This window comes from Lepidochelys kempii, chromosome 25, assembly GCF_965140265.1.
Source record: "Lepidochelys kempii isolate rLepKem1 chromosome 25, rLepKem1.hap2, whole genome shotgun sequence".
NCBI classification, from domain to species: Eukaryota; Metazoa; Chordata; order Testudines; family Cheloniidae; genus Lepidochelys; species Lepidochelys kempii.
The window spans coordinates 1,561,968-1,583,498 of record NC_133280.1 but is presented as its reverse complement, the minus strand read 5'-3'; the positions used below and the strand labels follow the sequence as shown (position 1 = coordinate 1,583,498).

The 21,531-nt window shown below is 54.2% G+C and overlaps 1 protein-coding gene across 1 annotated transcript; it reads right to left on the bottom strand.

The window, feature by feature from the left end:
• Positions 1 to 1,085: 1,085 nt before the first annotated feature.
• RPL36 (ribosomal protein L36) lies at positions 1,086 to 14,042 on the bottom strand. Its single transcript, XM_073324142.1, has 4 exons — positions 13,935 to 14,042; positions 12,596 to 12,690; positions 2,638 to 2,772; positions 1,086 to 1,217 (listed from the first exon to the last, which is right to left on the bottom strand). The coding sequence occupies exons 2-4, from the start codon at positions 12,686 to 12,688 to the stop codon at positions 1,128 to 1,130; spliced, it is 318 nt and encodes a 105-aa protein (XP_073180243.1). The 5' UTR covers positions 12,689 to 12,690; positions 13,935 to 14,042; the 3' UTR covers positions 1,086 to 1,127.
• Positions 14,043 to 21,531: the final 7,489 nt, after the last annotated feature.

The following is a 21,531-nucleotide window of genomic DNA, read 5'->3' as shown; positions in this document are numbered from 1 at the left end:
ATGTGTAAGTGATTTAAAAACTAAGTTTCCCTCTGCAGCTAGGAATAGTGGTAGCAGTGTATTCCCCACTAAAATAGGCATGTGCATAGTCAAGAGGTTATGGCAGCTCAGAGAAAGCTCTGTAAAAAGGAACAGGGCTAGATCCTGGTATTTCACTTCATCTTCAATGGTTGGTGCAGATGAGTCCTTTACTCTAGCCACCTGTGCTCTAGAGCTGAAGTGATTCTTTGAGAGCAGCCAACCCTAGCTCCTGCTTTCTGTTGGAGGAGCTCTCCCCAAAACCTGCTGAGACTTCCAGCTATCATTCTTTAATTAAAGGGCTGGTGAATATAGGTCCCAGCTTGCCCTCCTCAAAGGCAGCTTGGGCTCAGCAGGAGTGCCTTGCCTTGGAGGACAAGCCACTGCACTCCTGTATTATGCTGTTTTCCAAGCCTGGAGTTGGTTAAGTGGCTCATATGCATCTACAACTTCGAGACTTACACAGCAGATGGATGAGACTCACATTTGACTCTTGCTAGTGCAACTCTTACTCCCAATCCCCATATTCCCCTTGAAATAGTAATTCAGCCCTCACCACAAGGTCAGTTTGACACTCCTTAACGAAAGGGGCAGGCTTATTAAATCCTACAAGACACTTGCAGGGGTATGCCTTAAGCAACAAAATTGAGAAGCATTGAACATACAGCCTCACTACCCCTTCCTCCCACTCACCTATCTGGGATAATGACATGCTGGTTGTTCAATACCAGACAAATGTAATTTTGCAGTGTTGTAGCTATGTTGGTCGAAGCAGAGAGACAAAGTGTGTCAGATAATGTTTTATTGGACCAACTTCTTTTGAAGAGAGACAAGCTTTCACAGAGCTCTTCTTCAGGTCTAGATCTAAAAAATTAGTCTAACAAAATGTTACCTCACACACCTTGTCTCTCAAATCTAAAATTAACATCTATCCAAAGCAAGACACAAGCCAAGTTTAACCCTTTGTTACTCTTGGAGGTATTTCAGCACTGTCCCTTCCCCTCCACTCCCCCATGGCAAGCACTCTCCAGTTGTCAGGTTGCTAATAACACCATCATACTGCTGGATTCTCTGAACACACTTTAATGAGTTACAGGAGTTTTTGCAGCTTAATCCTTCTTGGCAGCAGCCTTCCTCATAGCTGCCAGAACATTGCTGAGCTCCTCACGTTTTCGCTTGGCCCGAATGTGAGTACCAACCTGTGTATGAAAGAAAGCAGCACAGTGAGCAGTTGCAGCATTTGATGCTGGTGCTGTAGTAGGGTGCCTTTCTTATTCTGAAAAAGAAAAGGAGGACTTGTGGCACCTTAGAGACTAACCAATTTATTTGAGCATAAGCTTTCGTGAGCTACAGCTCACTTCATCGGATGCATACCGTGGAAACTGCAGCAGACTTTATATACACACAGAGAATATGAAACAATACCTCCTCCCACCCCACTGTCCTGCTGGTAATAGCTTATCTAAAGTGATCATCAGGTGGGCCATTTCCAGCACAAATCCAGGTTTTCACTCTCCTGCTGGTGATAGCCCATCCAAAGTGACAACTCTTTACACAATGTGCATGACAATCAAGTTGGGCCATTTCCTGCACAAATCCAGGTTCTCTCTCATCCCCTCCACCCCCATACACACACAAACTCACTCTCCTGCTGGTAATAGCTCATCCAAACTGAATGTGCATGACAATCAACCTGGATTTGTGCAGGAAATGGCCCAACTTGATTGTCATGCACATTGTGTAGAGAGTTGTCACTTTGGATGGGCTATCACCAGCAGGAGAGTGAATTTGTGTGGGGGGGTGGAGGGTGAGAACCTGGATTTGTGCTGGAAATGGCCCACCTGATGATCACTTTAGATAAGCTATTACCAGCAGGACAGTGGGGTGGGAGGAGGTATTGTTCCATATTCTCTGTGTATATATAAAGTCTGCTGCAGTTTCCACAGTATGCATCCGATGAAGTGAGCTGTAGCTCACGAAAGCTCATGCTCAAATAAATTGGTTAGTCTCTAAGGTGCCACAAGTACTCCTTTTCTTTTTGCGAATACAGACTAACATGGCTGTTACTCTGAAACCTTTCTTATTTTGCCTAACTTTGGCCAGGCTGTTTTGGGAGACAAAGGAGATACATGTTCACAGTTGAAGGCCTGTACGGTGGAGCACAAACATAAGCTTGAAGAACAGGGGCTCCTTCAGTTTGATGGAACAACCCCAGCCAGCTCCTCTCCCTGCCCAAATCCCAGTAGCTCTGTTGCATGCTCAGAGCAGTTTTGAGCTTTACTTCCTTCTGGTCCAAGTCACTGGGTTAGCTGGATGAATCCAGCTCAGTCTCCCATCACCCTTGCATGAGCTTTGCAAAGCAAGTTCCGGATCACCCTTCAGGGCCTCCCCTTCAAGGGAGCGCCTCTAAGTTCTCTCCATCACTGAGGTAAACTTAGGACAGGCATAGCTGTTGCTGCTCTCCTACGCCATGCCTCCACCAGGCTCCTGATTGCTCAAGGCTCTGTCCTTATTCAATGCTAAGTCTGCTGTAGGGTGGGATCCTCTGACTTGGGGGGAGGGAAGAGGAGCTAGCAAAGCTGGACACATCCTCTGAAGTAAGATGTTAAATTCACTTACCCTTTTCTTTATGAACTTCAGAGCCCGCTTGTCCTTGGAAACTTTCAGCAATTCCATAGCACGTTTCTCATAGGGGGCAAAGCCACAGACCTCTCTGATCATGTCTCGTACAAACTTAGTGTGTTTGGTCAGGCGCTGCAGGGAAACAGTGGTTCAGTGTGAGCAGCATGTACGAGTCGAGGGGAAATGTTATTTGCCTAAAGCCTTGCTAAGTTAGTGGTTGGGCTATATGTTGCAGGCAACTGGAATTTGCTGAAGAGCCAGAACTGCAGTGATTCTGGTACGAGTGACACCTGAAGCATCTTTCACACACCCAGCACGACCTGCATTCAGTTTGGAAAGAAGGATGTAACTGTTTACTGGGAGCCCTAGGTAGACCCCAGCAGGAGACTGCACAGGCTTTACTCTCTAATTTCCATGTCACTTGTAGGCCCCAGGGCTCTGCACTATGCACTCTTACCTGAGATGGCAAACACCTGAACTTTACCAACTCAACAAACTGCCACTTGTACTTCAGTCATCTGCACATACAGAACCAGCTGGCTAGTCCTCCCTCCACAGGTACTGCACATTCCAGCTAGGATACTCCAGCTTCTGAAGGAAAACAGGATCTCCTTGGGAAATTGGTCATTTCCCATTTGTTACAACAGCAGCAAGATGACATTTCAGATACATCTGGCAAACTAGACCAGGGCCAGATGCAGGAACAAGGCAAGTTTAAGAAGCAAGGTTTGAGAAGAATGTACTGTAAGTCTGCGTAAATAGGCAGTCCTCCTGCATGGACAGCGCCTCATGCATTGTAGGTGTGACAAGAACACAAAAAATAAAGCATAGGTTAACCCAGATTAACAAAACTCTGGATTTAAGTGCAAATTGTGTATGCTCCTTCCCCGGGGCTGTAGGCTTGGCTAAGAGAAGCAGGACAGAGGTGGCTGCTAAAGAAGGATGATAAAGAACATAAGAGGGGCCACACTGAGTCAGACCAATGGTACATCTAGCCTAATAGCCTGTCTTCTGACAGTGGCCAGTGCCAGGTGCTTCAGAGGGAATGAACAGAACAGGTAATCATCAAGTGATCCATCCAGTCTCCATTCCCAGCTTTTAGCAGTCAGAGACTAGCAACACCTCGAGTGTGGGGCTGCATCCCTGCCCATCCTGGCTAAGAGTCATTGATGGGCCTATATCCTCCATGAAGTTATCATAGAATATCAGGGTTGGAAGGGACCTCAGGAGGTCATCTAGTCCAACCCCCTGCTCAAAGCAGGACCAATCCCCAATTAAATCATCCCAGCCAGGGCTTTGTCAAGCCTGACCTTAAAAACTTTTAAAGGAAGGAGATTCTACCACCTCCCTAGGTAACGCATTCCAGTGTTTCACCACCCTCCTAGTGAAAAAGTTTTTCCTAATATCCAACCTAAACCTCCCCCACTGCAACTTGAGACCATTACTCCTTGTCCTGTCCTCTTCTACCGCTGAGAATAGTCTAGAACCATCCTCTCTAGAACCACATCTCAGGTAGTTGAAAGCAGCTATCAAATCCCCCCTCATTCTTCTCTTCTGCAGACTAAACAAACCCAGTTACCTCAGCCTCTCCTTATAAGTCATAAAAAGAAAAGGAGTACTTGTGGCACCTTAGAGACTAACCAATTTATTTGAGCATGAGCTTTCGTGAGCTACAGCTCACTTCATCGGATGCATACCGTGGAAACTGCAGCAGATATTATATACACACACAGATCATGAAACATGAAGATCTCTGTGTGTATATAATATCTGCTGCAGTTTCCACGGTATGCATCCGATGAAGTGAGCTGTAGCTCACGAAAGCTCATGCTCAAATAAATTGGTTAGTCTCTAAGGTGCCACAAGTCCTCCTTTTCTTTTTGCGAATACAGACTAACACGGCTGTTACTCTGAAACCTCTCATAAGTCATGTGTTCCAGACCCCTAATCATTTTTGTTGCCCTTCGCTGGACTCTCTCCAGTTTATCCACATCCTTCTTGTAGTGTGGGGCCCAAAACTGGACACAGTACTCCAGATGAGGCCGCACCAATGTCGAATAGAGGGGAACGATCACGTCCCCCGATCTGCTCGCTATGCCCCTACTTATACATCCCAAAATGCCATTGGCCTTCTTGGCAACAAGGGCACACTGCTGACTCATATCCAGCTTCTCGTCCACTGTCACCCCTAGGTCCTTTTCCGCAGAACTGCTGCCTAGCCATTCGGTCCCTAGTCTGTAGCTGTGCATTGGGTTCTTCCGTCCTAAGTGCAGGACCCCGCACTTATCCTTATTGAACCTCATCAGATTTCTTTTGGCCCAATCCTCCAATTTGTCTAGGTCCTTCTGTATCCTATCCCTGCCCTCCAGCGTATCTACCACTCCTCCCAGTTTAGTATCATCCGTAAATTTGCTGAGAGTGCAATCCACACCATCCTCCAGATCATTTATGAAGATATTGAACAAAACCGGCCCCAGGACCGACCCCTGGGGCACTCCACTTGACACCGGCTGCCAACTAGACATGGAGCCATTGATCGCTACCTGTTGAGCCCGACAATCTAGCCAACTTTCTACCCACCCTATAGTGCATTCATCCAGCCCATACTACTTTAACTTGCTGACAAGAATACTGTGGGAGACAGCGTCAAAAGCTTTGCTAAAGTCAAGAAACAATACATCATCCACTGCTTTCCCTTCATCCACAGAACCAGTAATCTCATCATAGAAGGCGATTAGATTAGTCAGGCATGACCTTCCCTTGGTGAATCCATGCTGGCTGTTCCTGATCACTTTCCTCTCATGTAAGTGCTTCAGGATTGATTCTTTGAGGACCTGCTCCATGATTTTTCCGGGGACTGAGGTGAGACTGACTGGCCTGTAGTTCCCAGGATCCTCCTTCTTCCCTTTTTTAAAGATTGGCACTACATTAGCCTTTTTCCAGTCATCTGGGACTTTCCCCGTTCGCCACGAGTTTTCAAAGATAATGGCCAATGGCTCTGCAATCACAGCCGCCAATTCCTTCAGCACTCTCGGATGCAACTTGTCCAGCCCCATGGACTTGTGCACGTCCCGTTTTTCTAAATAGTCCCTAACCACCTCTTTCTCCACAGAGGGCTGGCCATCTGTTCCCCATGTTGTGATGCCCAGCACAGCAGTCTGGGAGCTGACCTTGTTACTGAAGACAGAGGCAAAAAAAGCATTGAATACATTAGCTTTTTCCACATCCTCTGTCACTAGGTTGCCTCCCTCATTCATTAAGGGGCCCACACTTTCCTTGGCTTTCTTCTTGTTGCCAACATACCTGAAGAAACCCTTCTTGTTACTCTTGACATCTCTTGCTAGCTGCAGTTCCTGGTGCAATTTGGCCCTCCTGATTTCATTCCTACATGCCCGAGCAATATTTTTATACTCTTCCCTGGTCATATGTCCAACCTTCCACTTCTTGTAAGCTTCTTTTTTATATTTAAGATCCCCTAGGATTTCACCGTTAAGCCAAGCTGGTCGCCTGCCATATTTACTATTCTTTTGACTCATCGGGATGGTTTGTCCCTGTAACCTCAACAGGGATTCCTTGAAATACAGCCAGCTCTCCTGGACTCCTTTCCCCTTCATGTTAGTCCCCCAGGGGATCCTACCCATCCGTTCCCTGAGGGAGTCAAAATCTGCTTTTCTGAAGTCCAGGGTCCGTATCCTGCTGCTTACCTTTCTTCCCTGTGTCAGGATCCTGAACTCAACCAACTCATAGTCACTGCCTCCCAGATTCCCATCCACTTTTGCTTCCCCTACTAATTCTTCCCAGTTTGTGAGCAGCAGGTCAAGAAAAGCTCTGCCCCTAGTTGGCTCCTCTAGCACTTGCACCAGGAAATTGTCCCCTACGCTTTCCAAAAACTTCCTGGATTGTCTGTGCACCGCTGTACTGTTCTCCCAGCAGATATCAGGAAGATTAAAGTCACCCATGAGAACCAGGGCGTGCGATCTAGTAGCTTCTGCAAGTTGCCGGAAGAAAGCCTCATCCACCTCATCCCCCTGGTCTGGTGGTCTATAGCAGACTCCCACCACTACATCACTCTTGTTGCTCACAGTTCTAAACTTAATCCAGAGACACTCAGGTTTTTCTGCAGTTTCGTACCGGAGCTCTGAGCAGTCATACTGCTCCCTTACATACAGTGCTACTCCCCCACTTTTTCTGCCCTGCCTGTCCTTCCTGAACAGTTTATAACCATCCATGACAGTACTCCAGTCATGTGAGTTATCCCACCAAGTCTCTGTTATTCCAATCACGTCATAATTCCTTGACATCACCAGGAACTCCAGTTCTCCCTGCTTGTTTCTAAGGCTTTGTGCATTCGTATATAAGCACTTGAGATAACCTGCTGATCGCCCCTCATTCTCAGTATGAGGCAGGAGCCCTCCCCTCACCGACGTTCCTGCCTGTGCTTCTTCCCAGTATCCCACGTCCCCACTTACCTCAGGGCTTTGCTCTCCTTCCCCCGGTGAACCTAGTTTAAAGCCCTCCTCACTAGGTTAGCCAGCCTGCTCGCAAAGATGCTCTTCCCTCTCTTCGTAGAACTGTTATAGTTTTAGCCTTCACAACATCCCCTTGGCAGCAAGTTCCACAGGTTGACTGTGCATTGTGTGAATACTTCCTTTTGCTTGTTTTAAACCTGCTGCCTGTTAATTTCATTTGGTGACCCTTGGTTCTTGCGGAGGAGTAAATAACACTTCCTTATTCACTTTCCCCACCCCAGTCATGATTTTATAGATCTCAATCATCTCCCCCCTTAGTCATCTCTTTTCCAAGCTGAGAACTCCCAGTCTCTCTTCTCATATAGAAGTTGTTCCATATCTTTTTTTTTTTTTTTTGAGATGAGGTAACCAGAACTGCACCCAGCATTCAAGATGTGGGCGTACCATGATTTATATAGCAGCATTATGATATTTTCTGTCTTATCTATCTCCTTCCGAAAGGTTCCTAACATTGTTACCTTTTTTGACTGCTGCTGCACATTGAAAAGATGTTTTCGAAGAACTCTTCACAATAACTGAGATCTTTCTTGAATGGTAACAGCTAAATTAGATCCCATCATTGTATATGTATAGTTGGATTTTTACCAATCTGCATTACTTTGAGAATGGATGGGGGTGAGGCAGCTAAAGATGCCACAGCACCTCATGTCCTGTGTGCAGAAGCTCTACAGGGCTGAACTCTAATTCTCTGAATGTTTGAGATGTTTTAAGTGGTTTGGAGAATCATCTTGTAATTTCAGGCTGTGGTGCTGCACACTATATTTAAAGGGGACATTCAATGAAAATGAAAGGAGGCAAATTCAAAATGGATCCAATAGAACCTCAGAGTTACGGACACTTCAGGAATGGAGGTTGTTCATAACTCTGAACAAGCTGTTAAGGGATGCTTCTCAGTGTGGACTACTCAGAGCAGTGGCTTCACTCTGCAGTGGTTGCCTGGCAAGTGGGACTGGGGGTAGACAGGTGGTTCTAGGTCCTTGGCTGCAAGGGTGACGGGTGTCAGTGGGCACAGGCTACAGTCCTTTAAAACTGAGCTGCTACTCCAGAGCACAGCGTACAGGCAGGAGCTCAGGCTCCAGCTCCAGCAGTTTACAATCCAGGCCAGGGTTCAGTAGCAGTTTGGGAAGTTTCTTTCCCCAGGCTCTGAGCTTGCAAACTTGTCCCCCTTCCAGCCAGGGGGCAGGGAGAGGGGAAAATAGTTTTCACCAATTCCTACCTATAAGTGACTTCCCCTCGCCATGGTGAGTAAGGGTTGGGGGTCAGGTCAGACAGCCCAGATGTGCCTACCTTTAAGATGCAATACAGGCACAGTACAGCATTTGCTGGTTGGTTTGGCCTGATAGCTTACTTCCCCATGGCGTCCAATTGACTGGTCACTCTGTAACTTTGGTGTTTGTATCTTTGAGGTTCTACTGTACAATAAAAGAAAAGGAGGACTTGTGGCACCTTAGAGACTAACCAATTTATTTGAGCATAAGCTTTTGTGAGCTACAGCTCACTTCATTGGATGCATACTGTCATCCGATGAAGTGAGCTGTAGCTCACGAAAGCTTATGCTCAGATAAATTGGTTAGTCTCTAAGGTGCCACAAGTCCTCCTTTTCTTTTTTTGTGAATACAGACTAACACAGCTGTTACTCTGAATACTGTACAATACACCCAAATCCCACACAAATATCTCATGGCAGTGAGTTCCATAGGCTAACTCAAGCCAAGAGTTTAGGATTCAACATATGGATAACAAGAATATCCAGAGTTCTATTAAATACTAAAAAACCCAAGGATTTTGGAAAGGATATAAACCCTCATATATAACTATTTAGGGTTAGGAGGAAAAGTTCCACCAGGGTAGATTCGCACATTACCTGGCATGTACAAATGCATTCACTGGGAAATTCCATTTCCCATGAGTATGTCCTGCTTTCCCTCAGCTATCCAGACCCACTCACCTCCACAGCACAGAGGGGCAGCAGTCAGAAGAGCCACCACTCATCTTTCTAGAATGTGCAGCACTGTACTTGTATCTCCTTAAGCAGGCTCCCCACAGCCACAGTGTGTATACTACAAGCCCCAACTGGAAGGAGGCAAAGCAGAGCTAGTCCCTTGTGAAACAGGCTCTCCCAGGTTAATAGCACATTGACCTGCAAATGAGGCCTCTCCCAGCCTCAAAAAATTGACACCTTGTCATAAATCCAGTATCTTCCATCTCTATAGATAAAGGCCAGTGGCCAGCATCTGGTGAAGGCTCAGAGGTATTAGTAGGATAGAACATACGAACGGCCATACTGGGTCAGACCAAAGGTCCATCTAGCCCGGTATCCAGTTTTCTGATAGTGGCCAATGCCAGGTGCTTCAGAGGGAAGTTTCTGGCAGACAGAGGCTAGGGACACCATCCTGGCTAATAGCCATTGATGGATGTATCCTCCATGAACTTATCTAGTTTTTTTTTTTTTTTTTGAACAACACGTCCTTATTTACTTTCTCCACACCAGTCATGATTTTATAGACCTCTATCATAGCCCCCTCCTTAGTCCTCTCTTTTCCAAACGGAAAAGTCCTAGTCTTATTAATCTCTCAGTTTAGCCCTGAACTCAGCCAGCTGTCATTCATGCCCCCCAGTAACCCCAGCCCAGCTGCCTGCCACAGTCATTCTCCCCTTGACGGTGTCCATTTCACACAGACAGCCTTGCTGCTTACCACACCACAACCACATTTTTCATGGGCAGAGAGAGCAATTTCAGCAGAGGCAGGAACAGGGCAACTCTTCAGCCTCACAGCTGCTGCATCGTCAGGGTTTGAAGCAGCTCCCTCTATTCCAGTCCTGAACCCCCAGCCCTCCAACTCTGACAAAGCATCTCATTCCCGACTTGCAGGCAAGGAAATGCCAGTGAGTTGAGCGTTGGGCCTCACTGTTTGGCCAATTAGCAATTAAACATCTTAACACCAATAGGCAAATATTCTCCCCTACATGCACAATCCTGTGCAGGGTCAGGTAACACCTTACAGCACAGATCCAACACTACCACCGATAACACTATTCCACAGCAGCCAGATCAACCATGAGGACCAAAAGCAATCTGAAGCAGCTTTCTTCAAGGGACATAGGTTTAAGAACATTGGCAAACACAAGAATTTCAAAATGTCAAGAACTGAAATTAACCAATCAAATGCTATTTGGGCCCATTATCCTAGTGTGAAAGTACATGCTGCAATTCATGCCTATGACAGACTGGTACTAAAGTCTTAACAATCCCACCAGCAATCAGTGACCATCTAGTAGCCCCCCTCCACTCAGCAGCAGCACCACCAGGAGAAGCTTGAGCACGTGCACAACTTTCAGTGCATTGACACTCTGGAACATACCACCACCACAGCACTACTGCTATGTCTCTCACCACTGTCAAGTCAAGTCTATGCCTCTTACATGTCACGCTTCCTCAAATAAGGAAAAAGTTACAATCTACACATGTACATCATCAACACAAATAAATATATGCAATGGGCTTAAATTGCAGCAAGGGCTGTTTAGGCTGGACATTAGAAAAAACTTCCTGTCAGGGTGGTTAAACAATGGAATAAATTGTCCAGGGAGGCTGTGGAATCTCCATTAATAGAGATTTTTAAGAGCAGGTTAGACAAACACCTCTCAGGGATAGTCCAGATAATACTTAGTCCTGTAATAAGTGCAGGAGACTGGACCAGAAGACCTCTTGAGGTCCCTTCCAGTCCTACAATTCTATATTACATCTTATCTCACTACTCGCTCCTCCCATCTGCTGTTTTATGGGAAAGAGTTCACTCTTCAGGGCAGTCACCTTGCCTCTATTTGTTTTGTCATGTGCTTAGCACACCTTAGACACTAGACAAATAACCCAGGATGTTCAGTAACTCATCACTTAACGTTGTAGTTACGTTCCTGAAAAATGTGACTTTAAGCAAAACGATGTAAAGCGAATCCAATTTCCGCATCAAAATTAATGTAAATTGGGGGGGGAGGTTAGGTTCCAAGGAAATTTTTTTCAGCAGACAAGAGACATATATATATATATATATATATACACACACACACAGTATAAGTTTTAAACAAACAATTTAATACTGTACACAGCAATGATGATTGTGAAGCTTGGTTGAGGTGGTGAAGTCAGAGGGGGGGATATTTCCCAGGGAATGCCTTACTGCTAAATGATGAACTACCACTCGGCTGAGCCCTCAAGGATTAACACAGTGTTGTTAACGTAGCCTCACTCTACAAGGCAGCACAAATGGAGGGAAGGGGAGACAGCATGGCAGACAGAGACACACAGTGTGTGTGTGGACAGAGAAACACACTGTGTGTGTGTGATGTGCATTTCCCCTTTAAGTACGCTGACCCCACTCTTAAGTACACTGCCTTGTTAAGTAGATCAGCAAGCTGAGATCGCAGCTGCTGTCAGGAAGCTCCCTCCAACCTGACCCCTGTCATGTCCCCCGCCCCGCTCTATGGAAGATGGGGTAAGCAGGGGGTGCAGGAGCAGGGGGACACCCAGACAGCACCCCCACACACACAGCAAGCAGGAGGCTTGGGAAGCAGCTGCAAGGCAGAGGGCAGGAGCAGCACATGGCAGTGGGGGGAGGGACAGGGTATTTAGGGGAACAGGGAGCTGATGGGGGGCTGCCGCTTCACCCTGGTTCCAAGCCCCCACCAGCTTGCTGCAAAACTGAAAGCAGTGGACAAAGCTGGTGGCTGCCAAACAACATTATAAGGGAGCATTGCACAATTTTAAACGAGCATGTTCCCTGATTGATCAGCAATGAAATCGGGACGACTTTAAGTGAAGACTTACTGTAATGGCAAAGAATGTGCATTCACTTGTTTAAATACTCATTCCACACCATACATTTCAGATCTTTATCTGTACCCCAATTTACAGAAACCAACCCATTCTAAAGCCATCCAGCACCAATGGGGCTCTGCCACAAGGACAATGATCAGCAGAACTGACCAGGACTTAGCCAGCAGAGCTCTCCATTGCCCACTGAGTCACGCCTCGCATGCATTAAGGCCTCTGTGTATTAAACCTGTATGTGTCTGTGCAGTGATTACTCAGGGCAAATGGTAACTTCCTGACTGTCTCAACAGCTGCAAGCCACGGTCACGGTCTGGCTTCTTAGCCCTGGCACAGCCCCCACCTAACGTTAGCCTGCAGAAAGTCTACAGCCAGCCTGCACTTCCCAGGCACTGGCCATGGCCTCAGCAAGCCATGGCACCCCCACAAACCTGGCCCAGAGGCGGGCACAAGCCAGCTACCTCCAGTGGGTTCAGTACTGCCCAGCTCAGCTCTAGGAGCCAGACATGCGGCAAGCCCTGGGCGCAGACACACACCGCCCCCAGCCGTGCTAGGTCAGGCCAACGGCTCCGGGCTGCCCCGCCCCCCGCTCACTCACCCCTCTGCGGCGGCACTGCCGGGGCTTCGACACGTTCTTTGTCACCTTGTGGCCCTTACTGAGGCCGACAGCCATGGGGTAGCGGATCGCCATGTCTGTGGGGAGAGGGTCAGCGGGTCAGCCCTGGGCCGTGCACAGCATGCCCCCCCCAGCCAGTCTCCGGCCACCCCCCTCCTCCAGCTTCCCCCACCCCCCAGCCAGTCTCCGGCCACCCCCCTCCTCCAGCTTCCCCCACCCCCCAGCCAGTCTCCGGCCACCCCCCTCCTCCAGCTTCCCCCACCCCCCAGCCAGTCTCCGGCCTCCCCCCTCCAGCTTCCCCCCCCCAGCCAGTCTCTGCCCCCCCCTCCTCCAGCTTCCCCCCCCAGCCAGTCTCTGCCCCCCCCTCCAGCTTCCCCCCCCCAGCCAGTCTCTGCCCCCCCCTCCTCCAGCTTCCCCCCCCAGCCAGTCTCTGCCCCCCCTCCTCCAGCTTCCCCCCCCAGCCAGTCTCCAGCCCCCCCCTTCTCCAGCACCCCCCCAGCCAGTCTCCAGCCCCCCCTCCTCCAGCTTCCCCCCCCAGCCAGTCTCCGCCCCCCCTCCTCCAGCTTCCCCCCCCAGCCAGTCTCCGGCCCCCCCAGCCAGTCTCCGGCCCCCCCCTCCCGGAGCTGTCCCCCCCCAAGCCAGTCTCCGCCCCCCCCCCTCCCGGAGCTGTCCCCCCCCAGCCAGTCTCCGGCCCCCCCCTTCCCGGAGCTGTCCCCCCCAGCCAGTCTCCGGCCCCCCCCTTCCCGGAGCTTTCCCCCCCCAGCCAGTCTCCGGCCCCCCCCCTCCCGGAGCTGTCCCCCCCCAGCCAGTCTCCGGCCCCCCCCTCCCGGAGCTTTCCCCCCCCAGCCAGTCTCCGGCCCCCCCCCCCTCCCGGAGCTGTCCCCCCCCAGCCAGTCTCCGGCCCCCCCCCCCTCCCGGAGCTGTCCCCCCCCTCAGCCAGTCTCCGGCCCCCCCCCTCCCGGAGCTGTCCCCCCCCTCAGCCAGTCTCCGGCCCCCCCCCCTCCCGGAGCTGTCCCCCCCCTCAGCCAGTCTCCGGCCCCCCCCTCCCGGAGCTGTCCCCCCCCTCAGCCAGTCTCCGGCCCCCCCCTCCCGGAGCTGTCCCCCCCCTCAGCCAGTCTCCGGCCCCCCCCCCTCCCGGAGCTGTCCCCCCCCTCCCGGAGCTGTCCCCCCTCCAGCTTCCCCACACCATCTCCCGGGCCGCCTCCCATTTTCCCCGGCCCCAACAAGCGCCCCCGGCTCCCCACACCTCGACCCTCCCACCGAAAGGCCCCCCGGCGCCTCCCCGCAGAGGATGGACGCAGATTCTCCCGCCCGGCCCCACCTGCCCCAACTCGAACGAGGCCACACCGGAAGAAGAAGGAGCGAAGCCGCGCGGAGCTCTGGGATATCAACCGCTCCTTCCGGTCCTCCTATGCTGAGGAGAGGGAGAGAGCGCGAGGAGGGGCTGGGATGCCAATGGGCTTTCTCTATCTCGCGCTGTGACCATAGAGGCGGGCCGCTTGGGCGCCTCGCCGGAGCCTCCGCAGCCGCGGGCCCCCAGGGCGGGGCGCGGAGAGAACCGGGCCGGGCGGGCTCAGCCGCTCCTGGAGCCCCGGTGCCCGTGGGCTGGGCTCGGCCCCGCTCCCAGAGCGTAGGGGGGGAGCCCTGGGCATGCTGCCCCCCGTGGCCCCCCCGGGAGCTGGGAGACCCCGGCCCGGCCCGTGGGCCCCCCCCCCGGGGGAGCTGGGAGACCCCGGCCCGGCCCGTGGGCCCCCCCCCTGGAGCTGGGAGACCCCGGCCCGGCCCGTGGGCCCCCCCCCGGGGGAGCTGGGAGACCCCGGCCCGGCCCGTGGGCCCCACCCCGGGGGAGCTGGGAGACCCCGGCCCGGCCCGTGGGCCCCTCCCCCGGGGGAGCTGGGAGACCCCGGCCCGGCCCGTGGGCCCCACCCCGGGGGAGCTGGGAGACCCCGGCCCGGCCCGTGGGCCCCTCCCCCGGGGGAGCTGGGAGACCCCGGCCCGGCCCGTGGGCCCCACCCCTGGAGCTGGGAGACCCCGGCCCGGCCCGTGGGCCCCCCCCCGGGAGCTGGGAGACCCCGGCCCGGCCCGTGGGCCCCCCCCCGGGAGCTGGGAGACCCCGGCCCGGCCCGTGGGCCCCTCCCCCGGGGGAGCTGGGAGACCCCGGCCCGGCCCGTGGGCCCCTCCCCCGGGGGAGCTGGGAGACCCCGGCCCGGCCCGTGGGCCCCTCCCCCGGGGGAGCTGGGAGACCCCGGCCCGGCCCGTGGGCCCCTCCCCCGGGGGAGCTGGGAGACCCCGGCCCGGCCCGTGGGCCCCTCCCCCGGGGGAGCTGGGAGACCCCGGCCCGGCCCGTGGGCCCCTCCCCCGGGGGAGCTGGGAGACCCCGGCCCGGCCCGTGGGCCCCTCCCCCGGGGGAGCTGGGAGACCCCGGCCCGGCCCGTGGGCCCCTCCCCCGGGGGAGCTGGGAGACCCCGGCCCGGCCCGTGGGCCCCTCCCCCGGGGGAGCTGGGAGACCCCGGCCCGGCCCGTGGGCCCCTCCCCCGGGGGAGCTGGGAGACCCCGGCCCGGCCCGTGGGCCCCTCCCCCGGGGGAGCTGGGAGACCCCGGCCCGGCCCGTGGGCCCCCTCCCCCGGGGGAGCTGGGAGACCCCGGCCCGGCCCGTGGGCCCCCTCCCCCGGGGGAGCTGGGAGACCCCGGCCCGGCCCGTGGGCCCCCTCCCCCCCTGGAGCTGGGAGACCCCGGCCCGGCCCGTGGGCCCCCTCCCCCCCTGGAGCTGGGAGACCCCGGCCCGGCCCGTGGGCCCCCTCCCCCCCTGGAGCTGGGAGACCCCGGCCCGGCCCGTGGGCCCCCTCCCCCCCTGGAGCTGGGAGACCCCGGCCCGGCCCGTGGGCCCCCTCCCCCCCTGGAGCTGGGAGACCCCGGCCCGGCCCGTGGGCCCCCTCCCCCCCTGGAGCTGGGAGACCCCGGCCCGGCCCGTGGGCCCCCTCCCCCCCTGGAGCTGGGAGACCCCGGCCCGGCCCGTGGGCCCCCTCCCCCCCTGGAGCTGGGAGACCCCGGCCCGGCCCGTGGGCCCCCTCCCCCCCTGGAGCTGGGAGACCCCGGCCCGGCCCGTGGGCCCCCTCCCCCCCTGGAGCTGGGAGACCCCGGCCCGGCCCGTGGGCCCCCTCCCCCGGGGGAGCTGGGAGACCCCGGCCCGGCCCGTGGGCCCCCTCCCCCGGGGGAGCTGGGAGACCCCGGCCCGGCCCGTGGGCCCCCTCCCCCGGGGGAGCTGGGAGACCCCGGCCCGGCCCGTGGGCCCCCTCCCCCGGGGGAGCTGGGAGACCCCGGCCCGGCCCGTGGGCCCCCTCCCCCGGGGGAGCTGGGAGACCCCGGCCCGGCCCGTGGGCCCCCTCCCCCGGGGGAGCTGGGAGACCCCGGCCCGGCCCGTGGGCCCCCTCCCCCGGGGGAGCTGGGAGACCCCGGCCTGCCCCGTGCCACACACACACCCCCCCGCCTTTTGCTCACTTCTGTATTCCAGAATAAGTAGTGATGGACAACAGACCACAATTCACTGCAGCAGAATTTAAGTCATTGTGAACAAAATATGATTTGATCATATTACATAAGAATGGCCTTATTAGGTCTGACCAATGGCCCATCTAGCTCAGTGGTGTTACCGGCACCCAGTGCCAAGAGGCTAAATAACAGCTTGAGTTGGTTCGTTACCCGGTGTGCTACACCCAATTATCACAACAGGGTGGAGAAGCAGAAAAGTTTATTTGCAGCTGCAAAAAGGTATAGGGAGAATAGAATCTCAAATCCTGCACACAGAGCAGGAAGTTACACAGGCTTTTATACATCCTTTTTCCCAGCATACTTATCCAATAGCAAGCTGCCCCAAGTTTCCATATAGCCAGCCAATCCAGTTCCCAGCTAGTTCCCTGGTTCTCTGTATCATTTGTTAAACTATACATAAAGCTGCTTTATTCAGCATTGTTCTTCCACATCTGCCCTGTGTGGCCTTGCTTAGTTTCAGGCAGTCTGACTCCGCAACATATTGTTGCAGATCCTCAGCATAACTGCTGTGTGTGCCTCCAGGCGGGGGGGCCAAGGACACTTGGGCCTAGTACGCAGAGCTGCTGCGAGTGCCTCCAGGCAGGAGGGGGGGCCAAGGACACCTGGGCCTAGTGCGAGGGGGCTTCATCGACACTCGTGGTCTTCCATCCCCTCGAGTTACCTAGTGGCCATGCCCCAGTGTCCCCAACAGTGGTTTTCAAACTTTTGTACTGGTGACCCCTTTCACACAGCAAGCCTTTGACCCTTTTCACACAGCAAGTGACCCATAAGTCAGAGGTGTAGGGAAGCTAGGTGTAGGGATGCTCCATCACCCACTAGTGATGGAGAGGCTGAAAGAGCTGTACAGACAGCCAATAAAAACCTACAGCAGCATGATCCATTCCTTGCTCTTCTGAACTACAGATCAACACCAGTAGTAGCTACTGGATAAAGTCCAGCACAACTCCTGTTGGGCCCAGGATCTTCCTACATGGCTCTGATTGCCATCTCAGGGCCTCAGTCTAGATGCACCATGATGGGTGCGGGTAACAAAGAGCAAACAAAGAATGGCGAAAGAAGAGGAACATGGGTTCGACTAAGAACCCAGTGCCTTGGGTTAGGCGTGTGCCTATCAGACTAGGATTTGTATTAGCATAGCACCTGGGGTTGAAAATGTATTTATTATGTGAACTGCGACAGGACCTGGCACCCCCAGTCGAGGCCCCATTGTGCGAGGTGCTGTACACATACGTAATAAAAGCCAGTCCCTGCTCCAAACAGTGGACAGTCAGAGCCATTACTACACTAGCATTGGGATCAGCGTGTGCACATCAGCTCCTCAGGGCAAGTCCGAGTCTTCCAGCACGGCCTGTGCCTTGTGCACTGTGGGTGCTTCATGGACACAAGAAACATCACCTAAATTAACGCAGCTTAGCCAGAGCTCTGTGCTGGAGCAGGTGGGGTAGGACTCTGCTGGGGGCCCAGCTAGGAGAGGCACCAGAGCCTGCTGCAGGAGGAAGGCTGAAGGGGAGGAGGCAGGCAGGATTGAGTATTGCTCCCCCAGCTGGAGGGAAATCCAGCTGTCCACTCTCAGAGCTGGAGCACCTCGCCCGCAGCGCTCTGCTCTGGCAAGCCAAGACTCCCCAAGTATCTAAGCCCTTGGCGGGCCCTGCTTCACCACCAGAAGTCATGGACAGCAGCCCTGCCCTGAGGTATCTCAGCCTGTGGCAGCCTCCAGCCCTGGCACACGTCCTGTGCTGGTGGGGTTAGCGCTCGCTGCTGGCTAGCGAGGTCAGCGCTGTGATGCTGGGCTGGGATGGGCAGGAAGCAACTGGTTCCCCTGGGATGGGAGGCTCCTCTGTGCGGCTCAGGCCCAGAGTGCGCTGCACCCTGCCCTCCCCGGGGCTGCCAAGGGCAGCCTGGTCTGGACACGGGGCACAGGGGCATGGCCAGAACCCCACGCAGCATGCAGACCTAGCACAGTGCTCTGGCCACCAGCACTGAGCAGCCAAGAGCAGAGCCCTCAAGAGGTGACATTACCTCACAGAGCAGCTGCAGAAAGGCTCCAAGGGTTCTTCTATCACCAGGGAGGCCAGGCCCAGAATGCAAGCGGAGTCCCCTGCCCATGGCTGGCTCCATTCCAGACCCCATTTCCCTGTGCCCCTTGGGCAGCCAGGCCCCCAGGTCGCCCTGCGTGTTCCTGCCTTATAAGCACTGCTGGGAGCGGCCCCTGCCAGGGAGTGGCCCAACAGGGAGGCAGGGTCCCTGTGCCCGCCTGCGGGAAGGCCAGGGACCGCACAGCAGTGGGTGCCCAGCAGGGAGGAGGTGGCCAACTGGCAGCATGGCCAGTGGCAGCCCCAGGGCGTGGCAGTGCGTGCAGCAGAAGCGCCCCTGGCCCACACTGCTTAACAGGCCTGCAAGACCCACACCCAAGACCTATAACGTGGGCCTGGCAGCATTCCCGGCCAGCTGTGGGAGCTAGCAGGCCCGTGTCCACCACCTTCCAGGTGGCTGAGAAAGCCCTTCATGGGCATGGAGCTGCACAAGCAGATAAAGCGCTGTTGGCAGCATCAGTCCCTCGGTGAGCCTGGAGCAGTGCAGGATGGGTGCAGCCCTGGGTAAGAGCAAGAACCTCTCTGGGAAGTTGGGTGGCAGCACCAACTGCTGATCTTTCGGGGTGACAAGGTGGCAGAGCTCAGGAAGACCTGCCCCACCTGAGGGAGCCAGTCTGCAACCTTTCATCGCCTGCAGTCAGGATGAAAAGCCTCCTTCATGCCAACTTCGCTCCAGGGCCAGCAGCAGCCCCCCCCGTGTGCCCAGAGAAAAGCCGCGTGGAAAGTCGAACAGTGTCCCTCCAATCCCAGCATGGGAGGTGTTTGGCCAGCTTAAGTAAGCACTTTCTGTGGCGCCCCAGGGACGGTCGGCCTCAATGATGGGCCTGGGGTGCACACATCATGCAGTATCCCATGGGAACCTCAGGGAGCACCCTGCATTAGGACGTTCTCCACAAGGCTGAGCTGGCTGAACTCCTCCACTCGCTCGACCTGCCCCTGTTTCTTTCCCATGGGACGGTGCCTGCCCACTGTCGAGGTGGCTAGGAAGAGGATGGCTTGCAATGCTCCATGCCAGACAGGCTGGGCTCCAATTGACCTCAGTTATGGGAACACCCTCAGAGAGCTGACACCTACAGGAAATACTGGGGCTCAAACTTTCCCTAGGCCTTTATGTTACAATGGATTTCAATCCCCTGCCTGAGGGCCAGCCGCAGACAGGGAGCTGAACCCTGGGCAGCTGGGCAGAGTGGGACACACACATTCCTGCTGGTCCTCCCCCTGCAGTCACTTCATCTGGAGGCCAGACATTCAGCTCAGGTCAAGCTGGGCTCAAAAGATGCTTGGTTCAGGAGAAAAAAGTAGCCAGAGCCTGGTGTTTCTAACATTGTTTGGCAATACCGGAGTTTGAGCCATCTGGAACCTGGCTGTTACAAGGCCATAGAGAATATCCAGCCCCGGGAGCACCAGACAAGTGGGATCACTGCCTTCCTTGCTGACGCCCCCCACCCCTGTGAGACTGCTGGGGCAGTGGGGAAAGGAGCAAAACTGCTGGGGCCATCAGGGAGGAGTGTGTCAACTTTCATTTAACCGGCTCCCAAAATAAGCAGACAGGGCAGCAGCCAGCCTAGGCATTTGTGTCTCAAGGAGCTGGAGCAGAAGACCAGGTGCTGAGAGGTTCAAATGTTCCTATGGACCTTATCCTGGAAGGTGCTGATTTCCTCCATTTTCCTTGTTCACAGTTGGTTTGGAGGACTTCAGCATCTCACAGGATTGCGCCCTAACTGAGCAGGCTGGTCCTACTCACTGGAGTAGCTGGGAGAGTCTTACACAATGTAACTGGGAAAGGAGCCCTGTGTTCCTGTCCCAGAGTCTGACTGGAGACAGCCCAGGTTGACGGCTGCATGAAGCTGCAGAGCCCATTCAGTCACAGTGATACTTACAGGAGGCTGATTCTCCCAGCTAGCTCTGGTGCTGCTCAGGCGAGGAAGAGGAGAATGCCTTACTCCATGAGTCACACCTGCCTGGCTCAGATGTAATGACTGGCCTGAGGTGCAAAGCAGCTGAGCCTTTGTTGTCCTTAATGAGCATTATTGAATGAATCCATCTGTGGTTGACAGACAGATGTGAGGCCCCGTAGCGAGTTAATTTCCAACACTCTTTCTCCAAGAGCAGGGTGTGAGGCAAAGGAGCAGGAGGCTGGTGGGGTGTTAGCCCAGCTGACATGGCCGCTCTTTGGAAGATGTTCTGGTTTTAAGGTGGAAATGCAGCCACCTCGGGGGTGGAGCGAGGCAGATATTGAGGCACACGATAGTGCTGAGGGAATAATTTGGGCAGGGTGCTGGGGCAAACTCCTAGTCTCACAGGATGGTGGGATGGACTTTGTCCTCACCCATAACTATTTCACATTTGGGGACAATGTATACCTTCAAGTCAGCGGCACTGCTATGGGTACCCGCATGGCCCCACAGTATGCCAACATTTTTATGGCTGACTTAGTAGTACAACCCTTCCTCATTTCTCATCCCCTAACGCCCCTACTCTACTTGAGCTACACTGATGACATCTTCATCATCTGGACCCATGGAAAAGAAGCCCTTGAGAATTCCACCATGATTTCATCAATTTCCATCAACCTCAGCCTGGACCAGTCCACACAAGAGAGCCACTTCCTGGACACTACAGTGCTAATAAGTGATGGTCACATAAACACCACCCTATACCGGAAACCTACTGACTGCTATACTTACCGACATGCCTCCAGCTTTCACCCAGATAACACCACACGATCCATTGTCTACAGCCAAGCTCTAAGAGACAACCACATTTGCTCCAATCCCTCAGACAGAGACAAACACCTACAAGATCTCTATCAAGCGTTCTTAAAACTACAATACCGACCTGCTGAAGCGAAGAAACAGATTGACAGAGCGAGAAGACTACCCAGAAGTCACCTACTACAGGACAGGCCTAACAAAGAAAGTAACAGAACGCCACTAGCCGTTACCTTCAGCCCCCAACTAAAACCTCTCCAGCGCATCATCAAGGATCTACAACCTATCCTGAAGGACGATCCCTCACTCTCACAGTACTTGGGAGACAGGCCAGTCCTTGCCTACAGACAGCCCCCCAACCTGAAGCAAATACCAGCAACCACACACCACACACCAGAAACACTAACCCAGGAACCTGTCCTTGCAACAAAGCCCATTGCTAGCTCTGGCCACATATCTATTCAAGGGCCACCATAAGGACCTATTTCAGAGTAACAGCCGTGTTAGTCTGTCTTCGCAAAAAGAAAAGGAGTACTTGTGGCACCTTAGAGACTAACCAATTTAT

What these genes read in the sequence shown, in the direction of transcription:
- RPL36 (XM_073324142.1), bottom strand. Translation starts at nt 12,688, where the DNA reads ATGGCGATCCGCTACCCCATGGCTGTCGGCCTCAGTAAGGGCCACAAG. An exon ending in GGCAGTGCCGCCGCAGAGGG is followed by an intron (nt 2,773 to 12,595) that starts GTGAGTGAGCGG and finishes GTTTCCCTGCAG; the next exon opens with CGCCTGACCAAACACACTAA. An exon ending in TGAAGTTCATAAAGAAAAGG is followed by an intron (nt 1,218 to 2,637) that starts GTAAGTGAATTT and finishes TTTCATACACAG; the next exon opens with GTTGGTACTCACATTCGGGC.